Source organism: Lissotriton vulgaris, chromosome 2_1 (assembly GCF_964263255.1).
Source record: "Lissotriton vulgaris chromosome 2_1, aLisVul1.2, whole genome shotgun sequence".
In the NCBI taxonomy this organism is placed as follows: domain Eukaryota; kingdom Metazoa; phylum Chordata; class Amphibia; order Caudata; family Salamandridae; genus Lissotriton; species Lissotriton vulgaris.
This window is the reverse complement of record NC_141687.1, coordinates 1,755,017,809-1,755,032,698: the sequence shown is the minus strand read 5'-3', so window position 1 is coordinate 1,755,032,698 and position 14,890 is coordinate 1,755,017,809. Positions and strand designations below refer to the sequence as shown.

The 14,890-nt window shown below is 43.1% G+C and overlaps 1 protein-coding gene across 2 annotated transcripts in view; it reads right to left on the bottom strand.

The window, feature by feature from the left end:
* The window catches only part of LOC147733238 (interferon regulatory factor 3-like), a 54,802-nt gene extending 43,229 nt beyond the window's left edge, over positions 1-11,573 (bottom strand). Inside the window, exons 1-7 of one of the 2 annotated variants that reach the window (XM_086957799.1) lie at positions 11,509-11,573; positions 6,421-6,528; positions 5,165-5,324; positions 3,493-3,757; positions 2,851-2,957; positions 2,007-2,058; positions 1,617-1,856 (exon numbers count right to left, since the gene is read on the bottom strand). In XM_086957799.1, coding sequence (XP_086813925.1) covers positions 1,617-1,856; positions 2,007-2,058; positions 2,851-2,957; positions 3,493-3,757; positions 5,165-5,324; positions 6,421-6,437 — 841 coding nt within the window. In that variant the 5' untranslated portion in view covers positions 6,438-6,528; positions 11,509-11,573. Of the gene's footprint in view, positions 1-1,616; positions 1,857-2,006; positions 2,059-2,850; positions 2,958-3,492; positions 3,758-5,164; positions 5,325-6,420; positions 6,529-11,439 lie in introns of both variants that reach the window. The other variant, XM_086957800.1, reaches the window with a different exon arrangement.
* Positions 11,574-14,890: the final 3,317 nt, after the last annotated feature.

The following is a 14,890-nucleotide window of genomic DNA, read 5'->3' as shown; positions in this document are numbered from 1 at the left end:
TCACGGTGAGACGGATTGTGAACAAAGCGCCAGGGAAGTACTCTTTCGTTTTTCGCTCCATGGGCTAAATGTTATATGCTTGAACCCGCCGACTCCGCGTAGCCTCACATGTTCAGTTTGAAGTGGGTCACGATCGTGAATGGTAACTCTAAGCTCGCTCTGGCTGCGCTATTACTGTTATGTGGGTCACTCTGGCTGCGTTATTGTTGACATGTGGGTCGCTGAGGGAGGGGCGCTACATCATGGTATTTACAACCAGCACCCTAGTGGTGTATCTCCACTAGGTTGAATAACCCTTTTCAGCAGTATGTAATAGTAGCGTTAAGCGTGTATGACACTTGTTGCTCAGTCTCGAGTATAGGTGTAGTATACATGAGATGCTTCATGGCATAACAGCATAAGGAAAACTACAACTGTGTATTTGTTTCTTCCATTTTGCAGATATAATATTTTTATTACAAATCAAGGGGCACACTCACGTTTGGAGTATCTAGGGTCCCAGTTTGATAACGGAGTGGCTGGTATGCATAGCTTTGCTGCTCCTGGGTAAATATTCCTCACACTACCACTTGGCATATACCTTCATAGTATACCTCTGGCCAGCCTAAGTCTACATGTTTTTAACCTTGTACCTGTTCTCCATTGACAGCACGTTACAGAGCTGAGTGTCCAAAAAGAGTGAAGTGGCAGCACTTGAGTGCAGCCCTGATGAAACTGCTCTATGTTATACAGCAGTGAAACATGTCGGCACTGTAGGTAATGGTATGCATGACTAGCTACCAGCCTTTTTAATACTCAATAGCACACAATCACCACCCTACGAATAAAAGTGGATAAGGGATTGGTGTGTTGTGTGTGGTTTTAGGCACTCCATCATTATGTTTGTGTGTGTTTGTCACTAGCAGAGTTTTCTGCACTTCACTGCAGCACTTTATATGTTGTTTGTTTTGGACACGTCTTCTTTTCTATCACCTTTATTTTCCCGAGGAGCAAGTGACCACCGATGATGAGACAGGGGCCTGTCTGGAAATTGCATACCAGTTACCCCGCTTGGTGGTGTTTCCGTGAGGGGTCACTTGCTTCTCGCACATTTTTCCTCTATTTAGAGTAAAGTCCAATGTGTGGTGTGGACTGTTGTGAACAACTAAGAGTGAGGTCACTCTGAGATCTTCGCTCTGTTGGGTTGTCGTGGAGAACAGATATTTTAAACAAGGCAGAGCACAGTGCATTATCTCATTATTATGTGGATAAGAGAATAGTGGGGAGTGGGATGTATTTGACCCCCCATATGTCACTGATAGATTTGCTCGCCAGTTGGACTGGGTCTCATTGTATATTATTGACTGAAATTGAGAGGACAATGGCTTAAGTGAGTGCGTGCATTGCCCCAGGTTATCTATGCTGTGGTAGGCAGAAGCAAAATGTGAATGTCAAGTATACGGGCCGGTGGATAACGACTGTTGATTCAAAGCCCCTCTACATAAGTATATAAATATATGTTTTTATTTATTTATATATATATTTTAAAAAACATGAGTCTGAAAATCAGACCTACAAAGGGATGCTCCTGAAAACACTGATATTAATACCAACATATTATAGCGCCAATATCTAACCTTGGGAGCAAGAAGCTGCCTGTGGATTCCACGTCTGCTGCTGCTGGTACATATGAAAATCGGTCATGGGAGGGGCTCCTTCTGCATGACACCACTGGAGTGTACTTTGCTGCAAAGAGTGGTAACCATTTTGCTGTTGTAAAGGGACATTGTACATCACTGGAGCTGCCTCTTCCGGATGGTATCCGTTCTCTTCATGGTGTCCATTGGTGATCACACTTTGTCCTAGGACCACATTCACTGTGTGGAAAAAATGCAAATATTTAAAAAAAATAAAATTCATTTGGATGGTGAATGGGACTGGAGGACGATGAACCTACTACAACATGTTCTGACTTTATTTACAAGCACACAGAGCCACCACTAGAGTTTCCGCCTTATGAAAGTTACCTGCATTGGAGTTCTCCAGAGACAGGATCCCCAGGATATCTTCTATGGGTGCCTGTTTAAAACATGGAAACAAGAGACAGTCACCAGAGAAACACTATGTAGTGAGAATAGTAAAAAGAGCTTGGATAACAGGGCTGTTTGAAAAGAGTTTGTCAGGGATAAGAGTCTTTGCAACATGGTCGGTTTGACACCAACACTGTCAAATCAATGCATCCATAGTATGCAAGTTGTGGCAAACAGGGGCAAGGCATTCAAAAGATCTAAATCTTAACTTCATGTAGTTGTAGACCAGTCCCTGTACTGTCACTGATATCACGATAAGTAAGGTTGATCATTGCTGGGATGTTTTAATGTGGGATGCCACATTTATCAGTTTCTGCTTCTGCTTTGGGTGGTGGCTCTGCAGACATTGAGGAGTGGAGGTCAGTTTTAGATGGTTTCACGTCACTAGGATCATTTAGGGTCAGAGACAGGAAAGCCCGCTTTTAAAGACAGACTCACATACATCTTTTGCATTCGGCAGTCAATTTTTAGATTGTTTCTCAGTTATCCTCTTTGTTTACCAACTGCCCCACCACAGTCACAAAATGTCAAAGGCAAAAGTATCTGTTTGAACTTAGGTACAATTTCTGGGATGCATAGACTTGGTGGAAGAATTTGTTCTACAGCTGATAAAGCAGATTTCCAGCATCCCAATATTTAATAATCACCCACTTTCCATATCCCATGGGAACATTTGTATCCATCTGAATGTTACTTTTATTTTGTAAAAAAAATCAAATCACAGCTAGTTCCCATTCACCTGCAAGGCACAAGAAACCCAAGTACCCTGCCTTCCCAGTACCTCGTCAGGCTGAGGACGGGCCATTTTGAAATTCGGGATATGCAAAAAGTCTGGGCTGATGCGCATAGTTTCCTCTTCTTCCTCGCTGTCAGGTAGGCCCTCGTGGTCTGTAAAAAATCAAATAAGAAACATAGTTCAAACCGATAGTGTGGTGGAAAAGAAGGGCATCAGATGAGGAGATGGGCCAGTGGTGGGATGTGTGGGAGAGGGAGATGGGGCTTGAGCGAGGAGGGTCATTTGCAGTGTATCAGATCAAAACATACAAAGACAATACGGACAGCTTCAAGGAGGTTATTGCTAGAGGTAAGATTCCATTATAGAGACTGTTCTAGGTTGCATGAAAAGGGTTAATATCCTAAAATAACTTGTACTGTATGTGTGGTAATATTACAAGTTTTTGTCAAACAGTGCACCTGGAACACCAAGTGAATCAGTTCATTCATACTAAAAATATTACAAATTGCTTGAATAGAACTGTTTTTTGCAAAGACCGTGTAGCTTCACGATTTAAACGAGCAGGTGTTACTCCCAACACTATTTGGAGTAACACAGGGATTTTTGGGCTTTGAAAAAACAGAAATGTTACTACCTTTCGATACAAGACCCAGCCCAACATCCCTTGGAAGAAATAACTGTGCTTACTTGCAGAAGAAGGAGCCGATACATGGTTGGAACCATCCGGGACTTGGATGAGTCTGTACACCTTATGTGGATTGTGGGGATCGCTAGACCGGTCTTCAACCTCAGAGAACAATTTCTTGTCTTTTATAGCAGCTCCATCCTGGGTCTCACAGGATGTTTTCTTTTCCTTCACGCTGACACTGTTCAAGGCACAGCGGAAGTTGGTTTTCCAGGTGGAACGGTCATCAGGCCGCTCACTGTATTTGCCGCCATGTATTGCCCAAGCCTAGCGTCAAGAAAATACAAATGAATTTGCAAACTTCCAATATACATCTCATAATTAGTTTCATCTTTCAAGCTGAGGCCAACGTGGATCCCATGTAATGTAGTGAATGAGTCAACCTTTTTAGAAATTATAAATAGCATTACTGTATGAGCACCACCAGAAAAGACGCTGCTTTCCATATTAGCCACTGTACTTCAAGCAGAGATACACATGTCCGGTGCCATTCAAGCCTCCCCACCACAGGTACAGTCTTAGTCAACCACACTGTTCTCCAATCCATACAATAGTGAAACACTGCAAGTACTATGGGTGGAAATTAGAGGTAAGCAGAATCTATAATATTGATGTAGGAATGTCTCTTTCAATGGTCACAAGTGTAATACCCTGGATGAAATGCATTCAAGCCCTTGTACACTTTCATGAAACAGATACAAAAAATACAAAAAAAACATTCCTTCCCTAATGTTGAATGGATGAAAGAGCATTGAGTGGTTGTGGTGCCTTTTTAGAAGTTGCGCAATAGGGAAGGAATTTTTTTTGTATTTTTGGGGTATTTTTGTATCTGTTTCATTGATAATTCATTTGTATTTATATGTATGTATTGAAAAATAGGTTAAAGATTTAAATTAAAAAAGGTTTTCTGAAATTGAGTACTCATGGAACCTGTGACAGACTTGCATTGGTACCAGTGATATAGTGATTGGCAAATAGTGTTAAGTACTGGCACTCATTTTGGTTTGTTCTACATTGACTCAGCCTTACTGAGTAGAGTCAAGGCCCTTGGTTGTTCCTTGAACTTAGCATGAATAGTCCCACTCTTGAGACTTTCACCACCACAGATAAAAATATGGAGGCCGGCGGCTGACTACTCATATGGATTATGCAAAGTGAGTCTCTAGCCTACCACAGTTGCTTCAGAGCCCTGCTGTTCTAGTGATATGTGCATTGCACCATTCACCAAATCTCGATCACCCAATGTAACGTAAGAAAAATAACGTGATCTGTACCGCTATTGAGTGGATTCGAGCAGCAGTTCCTCTCCATCTTCACCCCCTTTCATTAAATTCAACTGTTTCCCTGTAAGAGGAGCTGGCAGGAAATATTTGGAAAGAGGAGAAGGGATCACGTTATGTTGTCCTTCGGAAAACTATGATGAGCGAAATTGGTGAATGTGAGGTACGAGGCAGATCTCGCCACACTACTCTGGTCTACAAAAGCCTTAAAAGCTTTCAAATATTTTTTTTTATTGGGATAAATTGGAATTTGTATACTGTACAATTTACATAAAATATTTGATATAACAATTTTTCTTATCTATCGTAATTCATACTGAACAGTGGGACTCGGCTGTATCCCTTGATTCACGATTTATCCAGGCATGGCTTCTTGGGCTGAATCTTGCAGTACCTTGAAAAGCTCATAGTCCTGACCCGTAATGTCCTTCCTGGCGAGATGCTTCCAGGGAATGCAGAAGATGGTCTTCTCTGGGTTCTTCCAGCACAGTCCATAGCGGTTGTTGTTAATCTGCCTAATCAGCCAAGGGCCAAAGAGTTCCTTGTGGTGCGCTCTGTGGAAGAAAAGACACCCCCAAAATGATTCATTCCTCAGACACCTGTCAAAATAACAAACCAGTCAGCCTCAGAGATCTTATTGTATGTTAAGAGTGGATGGTCTATTTTACCATGTACCATACTAACACCCCGAGCATAAGAATTCCACCTTTCTAGAGTGAGCTTAAAAATCACACATTCCAGTGTGACGCGCCGATCTACCTGAACGCACCTTTTTTTGTCCAAGAACATTGATCATTGTGCTTCTAACGTCAATTCTGAAGCCTCTTTCAACTGGCTGGAAAGAGATAACCACACTGCCATCCTGCTAAACTCATGGAGGGATTAAAACAGAACTGAGCCTTTTCAAGCTAGCCCTCTGAAGTATCTTCTTGCCTTTGGGCACTTGTGGCGCGACTGTCTGCCCGACCTTAGCCGACCAATATAAGCCTTTGCATGACCAGAAATTCTAGATTATATCAAAAGGTCCAGCCTTCTTGCCTAATCAACACCGCTTGCTTGTATTAACATACGGTGGCTTACCTTTTAAAATCTTTTTCCTGATGACACCTTAAAAACACTTAATTTGTTTGTGTCAAAACCTCGACAAATTTCTCGGTCTGCAGATCTGATACCACTCAGCAAGAAGATCTAATAGGTGAGCGGACAGTGTTTACCCACCTATTCCTCAGAAAACATAACAGCCACTGAAATCCTCTTCCCATGCACTTCTCTTCGATTCACTTGTTTGCACATGAATATCACTAAAGCACTACACTGTCACTTAATCACGTATATAGCACTTTTAATAGTCATGAAATCTATATGATAAAAAGATAAATTTTCCTTCTCCATCAAATCAGAGAGTGGCCTGAAAGCAGGAAGCCTTTATTGTATGGCATACATAAATACCCATGGGCAAAGCTAACAGCATTGAAGGAGTTATAGTGTTGCATATAAAACTGGGATTAGGTAGAGAAAGCATAAAGTGAAGGAAATAAGATGAGAATGAGCTTGAAAACGGGCCACAAGTATTGATACTGTGGTAAACATGGCTGTTCTTGGTCTGCTGAGCTTATAAATGGGATGATCAATGTCTTGGCGAGCACTCACCTGTCACACGCAGCCATTGTGTTTGAAGCTGATGGTTACAACTGGAATCCAATGTCAGACTGTGGATGGGATTTATGAAGAGGTTTGCCACTTTCGTTGAAACGGAATCTGCAGAAATCAAGCAAACAATATTAACTCCTGGTGTACAGCTCATTCTTTCCAAATCTTCATTTTTAGTCAATGAAGCAATAACTGCATTTTCCTCTTTTTAAGCAGGGGGTCCGTTTTTTTCTTCATGTCTGGAGTTATTTTATTGCATTTATCTTAAATACATACAGATTGAAAACCCTACCAAAAAACATTGACAAAGCCAATATGTCTGTCTGGCTGTGTTAGTGGAAGCTGGTAGGAATAGTAGAGTGACTGATTATTGCCCCCCAGCAGCCACATAATTAATAATCCATAAAGAAGCAACATCCTGGGTGAAAACAAACTGTCTTAACAGAGTTGAGCTATACCCTCAAATAAGAGTTATGAAAATAAGTCATGTGAAGAACTGTGCATTACATAGGTGAACTTAAATAGCACTATATCTTTATGACAGGCTAAGGCCTCTAAACAGCACCACCTCCTGAACAAAAAAACCCATAAATAAGCATTTAAAAAAGGGGCTGTATCTGCCGAGCAAATACACCAAAGAACACTCGAGCTTGAAATGACATACTATATATAGGTTGCATCTGCAGTTTAGTAAACATATTACTTAATACCCCATCACCAAAATTTAGTGGGTACCCAAACGGGACAATGTTACCATCCAAGAGGTGCTATAGCCTTGATGGATAAACAATCTATGCAAGGGCAAACCAAGACAAATATATGCAAGCAAATGGCTTAAGGGAGCCGACGCAAAGCCTATCTTCTCACTCTCTACTTCATGTACATTTTTTTGTAGTAGTGAGGTTATAAGGTCTTCCAGGAATCTAAAACTACAATTAACCAGATCTAAAAAGGATCACAACACTATACAACGCATGATGGTTTTTTAAAAAAAAAATGCCATCTGGGAAACCCTTCCCATGTGCGAATGGGTTAACACCAACTTTGAATTAGTGGTAAATTGTTAAATATTTTGCAATCACATTTCGGTTGCAGAACATTCATACATAACACCGCGATTTGGAATTAGGAAGGGACGTCCTCAACACCCCCTTTCAAAATACTGAATCGCAAAACCCAAATTGCCTGTTCAGGTGGGTCGAAGGAAGCCGTGCTTAGACCCCAGAAAGGGAAGAACAATGAAAGCGGTGAATGCTCCCCAGCTGGCCACGAGGCAGTTTAAGACAGCCAGATAGATTACGCTACTTTACGGATGGTGGCGGAAGTCATGCAACTTACCTAATAAGAGTACTTGTTTCCATTCTACTCTATCTGATGGAGAGCTGTGGAAAGTCTTCTACTCTCCTCTCCCTGAACGAGTGTAGTGGAAGTCACCCACATCAAACTGACTTCAAACCCTAATGAGACTACGAGCATCCATTCTCTTGTCCCCTATCCCTAAAGGTGGACTGGAATTCATCCTACTCCTTTCTGTCCAGGAGAGTGTCATGGAACCAATGCATCGCCACCGACACTGCAATACAGTGGTAGAAACCACCTTACTGCTGTTAATAGAGTAGCGGAAGCAATCCTACCATCCAACTCTCCCACTCCTGGAAAGAGCATTAGAGCTATCCTTCGTCTGTCCTACAGAGAGTAGATGAAGGCGCCCGACTATCCTCTTCCCTGAAAGAGTAGTGGAAGACATACAACTGGACGAAACCCATATGAGCAAATTGAAGCCATACTGCCCCCTACCTCCAAAATCGTACTGGTATCCATTCTTTTTCAGGCAAAACCTCTGAACCTAAAAAAGGATAATGGAAGCCATACAACGTTTATCTACCCTAAAGGGGAGTAGAGAAGACATCATACACAACATTGTACCCCCTCCCCGGTCCTAACACATCACGTGTTTTTCTGGGGGCCTTAAGTGCTTGACTAAGTGCGATCAGGGACACCGTCAATGGACGTTTAATTCACTGAGTGGAGCATCCGAGAGCACAAGGACACGATGGCCCGGTCAGGGCCAGAGTCCCAAAAATCCGAGCCACTGATCAGTTGTGTTGTGAAGTGGACTCTGAATGAGCCATCAGCACGGCGTTTGGACATCTGACGGGGCTGAAGCATGCTGACCAGCTGCGAGCCCAAGGGCCAGGCGGGGATATTCGAGCACAGCTGAAGGGCTCTACTTAGGATTATTTTACACAAACACACACACGCACGCACACACACACACGCACACGCCCCCCCGCCCCCCGAGCAACACTCACCCCGAGCACAGGGCACTTCTGCACTGCACTCATGGACGGGGAAACTCAAGTGCTGATTCAAGATTAACAATTGCCACTGCACTTCAGTCAGGCACCATCCAGCAGAGAAATTTAAATAAAGGTATAACTCAGCAGCTCTTTAGAGATGGGGAGGGGGACCCGACCTCGAATACGTTTGAAGACCCTCGAATCTGCAGGCGAACCCTGACTCATACCAAGTATAGCTCATGGGTTGATGAGACAGAAATGTGAACCACAACGTAATACGTTTTTAACTGATAAAAAACAGTAGTGTATTGTAAGCGCAGGCCAGCGTAGGGATGTTGCAACCTAGGGCATAGACGCCCGTTTGTCCTGACGTAGCACACGCGCCCTTGTCTCGGCTGTTATTGTGGCGGAAGAAGTTTGTTTACATTTTTGACTCAGTAAATGCCGGCCGTGCGGAGTGCAAAGTCCACAGCTGACGAGGTCTGCGGGCAAGTGTTTCCTCATTCACCGGGAGTCTGCCGGTTGCATAATTACAGCTACAAAGGGATGTACAGTGTCGGGCACAGGGGGTGCAGCAGCAGCCTCTATTACTGTCCTCTGAGGGTGCAACGTCGGACAAAAGAGAGCGCGCGATGCACAGCACAAGACGTCAGCAGCGAGCCCCGCACGTGCACATCTGCTCAAGCTGCAGAAGTATGACCTGCGACCCCACTCCCCTGAAAAAGGGTTGGAACAGTGAAGCAATTCCGCCAAATCCCTTTAGAAATCCATGAAGCGAGTGACATGCACCAAATGTCCAATGAAATGTACTGGAGCACAGTGAAGCACATGTATCACTCGTTGCAAGGACACTACATGTACAGAGGAGCCTCATGCAGGGATTTTAGAGGGGTATATAAGGGGTCCCTCACAAAAAACTGACGGGTCAACCTACAATTAAATATATGGACAGATACACACACAAAGTAAAAAGTAAAACATTTTAAGCAGTATGTTACAAAAATTACAGACGACTCATTTCTTTCCTCTCCAGCACCCTCTTTTCACTCTCTCATTGCCTTTCCTTTCATTCACTTCACCATTCACACACATACTGCACCCGCTTACCTATAAGCATGCATTTGTTTTACATTCCGCCCAGCCAGTATTTCAACAGGTGTGTGCCATCTTCACACACGCACAGTCACAATTGGCACGCACACCTGACCATTTGCTCCGTGCACTCTGCAGAGGGGCAAGGATTGGATGAGCATGTATGCAGAACCCCTTAATCCCCCACTGCTTAGAACTGTAAGAACTTAACCTTGCCTTTAGCCTCAACTCCACATTTCTCAAGCGTGGCCCTTTATAAAAAAAAAAACACTCACAGCCTGAACTCACCCAGATGCAATGCGGATATTTTTCACAGTACGCAACGTACATGAGTAATATGATGCTCGAAAAAATTACAGAAACAACATCCTGGAAAAGTAAATACTCAAAGGGAATGCAAGTTTGAGTAAAATGTGAACTGCAAACAGGAACATCATAGTAGTTTCCCGGCTGAGAGGGCCGGGCCTGATTTTCCAGCTACGGCTGCCCCCTGGTGGTGGGCGACAGCGGAACCACTATAAAGTACTTAAAAACTTGCAAGGCTGTGCCCCAGTGCGCGATGTGGTCATGCCCATAGTGCAGTTGGCACATTCACTGGTATTGCTATTACATTTTTGTTACGATATAACGACCGAGATCATTATTTCAAGTCACCGAGGAGACCATATGCAGAGTTCCTTTATAAGGCCACGGAACTCTAAACTGACTTGCAATCTCCTCTTAATGTATAGAAGATATATATTGTATATCTGGTTACACTATCACCCGTCTCACAAACCGCTTCAGTCCTTCCTCTTTGGTAATAATAATAATAATGATAATAATAATAATAAGAGACAGTACGGTTGTAGACATAAATAAAAGTGGAATATTCAGTACAAAACCAAACACACTATAAGCAGTTAGTAATTTGCTGCAAAAAGTTATTAGTATCAGTCTAAGTCACGTTTTAAAAATTCTATAGGTCAGAATGTGTAGAAACAAGGTGAGAGATTCTATCCTTCCTGAAATGCAACATGCCCCGAAAATAAACTGGTATAAATATCACATTTCTCGCTGTACACGTTAGAAAAATAGTTCAGGAGAAGAAAACCCATTTCTCAATTTCACTGTTTAAGGTGCCCTGTAAATATCTTCTGTGACATGCCTTTCGCCTTGGCTGAAGCATTATGACATCACAACTCAGCTGTAATATGACAGTGATCAGATGCGTCATTTTGTAATTAGAGGAAATAGAGACAACCCCCCACCATCACCATCACACCATAATACGGAAATTACGGACGAGCATTTATACAGGAATCTCACGCTCCCCTGTATTATACACTCACGCGTGCTATATCTATATGACGTAATCTATGCCGTTCTATTAAGTATGGTATTGCCTAAATGCACTCCAGTTCACAGCACTGTGCTATGTTTAAAGCCTCCTAGCTTACAAACATCACCGATATACGACAAAACATTGTGCAAGAATAATGCATTGCAGGGTAAATACAAATAAGATGAGCTGGTTACTCACGCCCCAAAGCTGCATCACAGTACACATTATAATAGCTATAGCCAGTGCCATCTGAAGTATTTTCAGTGCCACATGTTCAGAAAAGGGGTGCCCACTTACCCGCACCTTAAAAAGTCTCTGAGTAGAGCTGCTACAACTGCCACAGCCAACTCATTCAATCGTTAATCCATTTACCTTGTGCTTTGCAGATAGACGCTTCTTACTAACGGAGCAGGAACGTGAGAAAAATGTTATCAAAGATCGTGCAGCAGGAGTATTGTTTTTATACTCCCCCGCCCCCATGTTTCTGTTGTCAATGACTTGGCTTGACCAATCAGAGTCCAACACACTCCAAGGGGGCGTGGTTATTTGTCGTGCCAGTCCAAAACAAGGGACTACGTCAGGCACCTGAAAGGTAGCGTTGCGGAGGGTGGTCCTCAAAGAGTTTATTGAGGGCGGCGAAGGGGAGCGTGCCAAAGGAAAGACCAGAAGTGATGACAGACGGGAACCGAGAGAGGGGGCGGGAGAAAGGACAATAGAATAATCTGTCCCAAAACTGTCGCATCTCATACTTGGCCGTCATTTGTGCGGTTTGTTATATTAATAATTAGCAGACCATACCACTGTAGGCGTCCACAGGTCTCTTTTTTTGCAGTTTTATATAGCTCGACCTGAAGGTACAGGAGCGCTTCAGGTACCAGTTACGTTACACTAGGACACATTCATTTTTGGTAGGCACGGGGAGTATAGAGTGATTTGTGCAGAATCACAAGATGTTGTCGAGCCGACGCCGAGACTAGAACGTGGAACAGCACCAAAGTCGGCAGCTCTAGCCATTGCGCCACGCCCTCTCTCCTTCAGCCAGCGCATACCAACGAAACGCCAAGAGGAGCTAGCCTTCAAATGCCAATGTCTAATCTTACAAAGGCTCACTTTGCATGTATTTAGGCGAATTATCAAAAAACGTTCCAATAAAATCTGTGCATCAGATGCAATTATTAACCGCCCGTGCTACTTTAACAGGAAAGAATGCTCGCGTCGTTCATTCATTAGCTCTGCCCATGTAGGGCATTTCCTTTCCTGGAAATCATGTGACCCTACAGGTTTAACTTTCGATTCAGTTTCAAGCCTACAGTTTATCAAGACTGCTGGAGCTGAGGGGAGGGAGTAATCTAGCGTTCTTTTCCTCCTTGCTTCCTTTTTTCACGCGGATGATTGCTCAGCAGAAACACCAACTCCCAAGCAGTCTGGCATTGGGGGGGACTATTTTGGTTAAGAAACCGGAAGACAAATTGAAAACAATTTAAAGTGTTTGATAATTTAATGACTTCTGCATTTGCCGGCTTCCAGCCGAAAATCCCCTTGTCTCTTTAGAGTTGCCCATTTTCAATGAAGCAAAAACCGGAGAGAAACCTATTTGAGACTGACAAGTCCCTTTGCAAACCTTTTTTTTAAAAAAAAATCTGCTTTCATATCATTTTCTTCCACATATACAAATCATGTTACATGTGCATACTAGAGCCACTCCTCTCACTATTAAGCTGTTTCGAACGGCACCGACGTTTTCTAACTGAAGGGCTTCAGATGACCATATCATACTTGTCAAAATTTTAGAGCAGGCAAGTGGGACATTTATAAAATAAAATAAAAGTACGGGAGAATGCATTTTCTCTCCACTGACACATAGAAGCAGCGGTACTGTACTCTGCCCGAATCAGGTCTATTGGTATGTATGGTGGCCTACAACAAGCATTTCACTTTTACCAGTTTAATAACATAGCACACACAAAACAGGGTTTAAACTCTGTTTTTCTTTGCACCATGTAAAACTGGCAACAAATAAAATATTGAAGGCTGTCACATGCAGTAATCTCACCCTCTAAGAATTAAGGACAAAGCAATAACCTTTGATGTCAGAGGTACTTCTTGGAGGGAGACATTGAAGCGTGGGTGACAGGCATCAACATTTTAATTTTGGGCAGTTTTACAAAACTCAGAATCAGGTTTCTGCTTGCAGGAATCGGGAGGTGGGAAACTAGAATTGAAATCGGTAGTATCCCACCTGAATCAGGAAGGTTGATATGTATGCCATATAGGCAGGGACGGACTGGCTACCGGGCAGTTTGGAATCCTGCAGAGATGGGGGCTGATTTTACTGTGGAGGGGACTGATTTTGTCCATGGAGACCTGCGTGTGCTTCGAAATAATTAAAGCTAAACGAATTTCGTTTAGCACACGCAGGTCTCCATGAACGAAATCAGCCCCCAGCTCAGCAGCATTCCAAACTGCCCGGTAGCCAGTCCGGCCTGGCATATAGGTCTTTATTTAATGCGATTTTATATAGCGCAAACATTACCCGAAGGTGTCAGAGCGCTTTACATAACAACCAGTTGCGATACATTAGGATTTAGGATTACATGAGTTACATAAAAGTTACAAACAGAAAAAAAAGAAAAAAAACTTTGCAAATATACATGTGCTAAAGTCACACAAGTTGTAGAGTCACGCAAGGACGAGATACAAACAGAAAAGATTGCAAATGTACAAGTTGTAAAGTCACTCAAGGAAGAGATACAAATGGATATACTCCAAGAGTCACATAGGTATGGTAGAGAATACAGGTCTACTACATATACTAGAGGTTAGAGTTATCTCCAGCGACGGCTCGTGGAGGGAGTTACGGTGGGGCAGGAGGGTGGGGAGGGGGAGGGGCAGGGTGGCGGTTGCTAAAAACCGGCATATGGATAATTGCAGGTAAGTAAACAATTTAATTAATAAAACGAATTTCGTAGCTCGCACTGCATTGCATTTTGCGATGCAAGGCGCACTACGAAATTTGTTTTATTAATTAAATTGTTTACTTACCTGCAATTATCCATATGCCGGTTTTTAGCAACCTCCACCCTGCCCCTCCCCCTCCCCACCCTCCTGCCCACCGTAACTCCCTCCACGAGCCGTCGCTGGTTATCTCTATATACATATGTATACAAAAAGTGGATTTTCTCAGGTCAAGACCCCAAAAAAACAGGAAAGCGGAGTTCCATTAAGTGGGGTAGGAGGGGGGACGTAGTCACAGCACCAAGGGAGGGCAGTCTTTGCAATTGGAACATACAGTGCTGTGGTATTAGGGATATGCGGGCCTGAGTAACATTCAAACTGCCATTCCCAAAACCTTGCCTAGTTTATTTTATACCAGGAACTTGGTCTTGGATATTTCGAGGATCAAGTTAGATTGGCTCCTCGATTACTGTACCTGAAACTTTGGTCTACCGCCGAGACTAGTTTCTTGAGTAAGGTAGTAGAGTATTGTATGAACTCTATTCAAATAATAGCTAAAGGAATAAATTAAAGACAGAATGCTGAACAAATCAAATCTAACCCCCAGTCGCAGATCTGGGTTTAATCCATCTTTTTTTTTGCTCACCACACCACCCCAGTTTGGACCAAGCCATATGCAAATCAATCTTGACCCTGCTCCCCATGGGAACAGTCCAGCCCAGACTGCCAAGCCAGGTCCTCCCTGGACCAGAAACAAGCATCTTGAGACCGATTTCACTGTATCAACCCTCATCAGTCA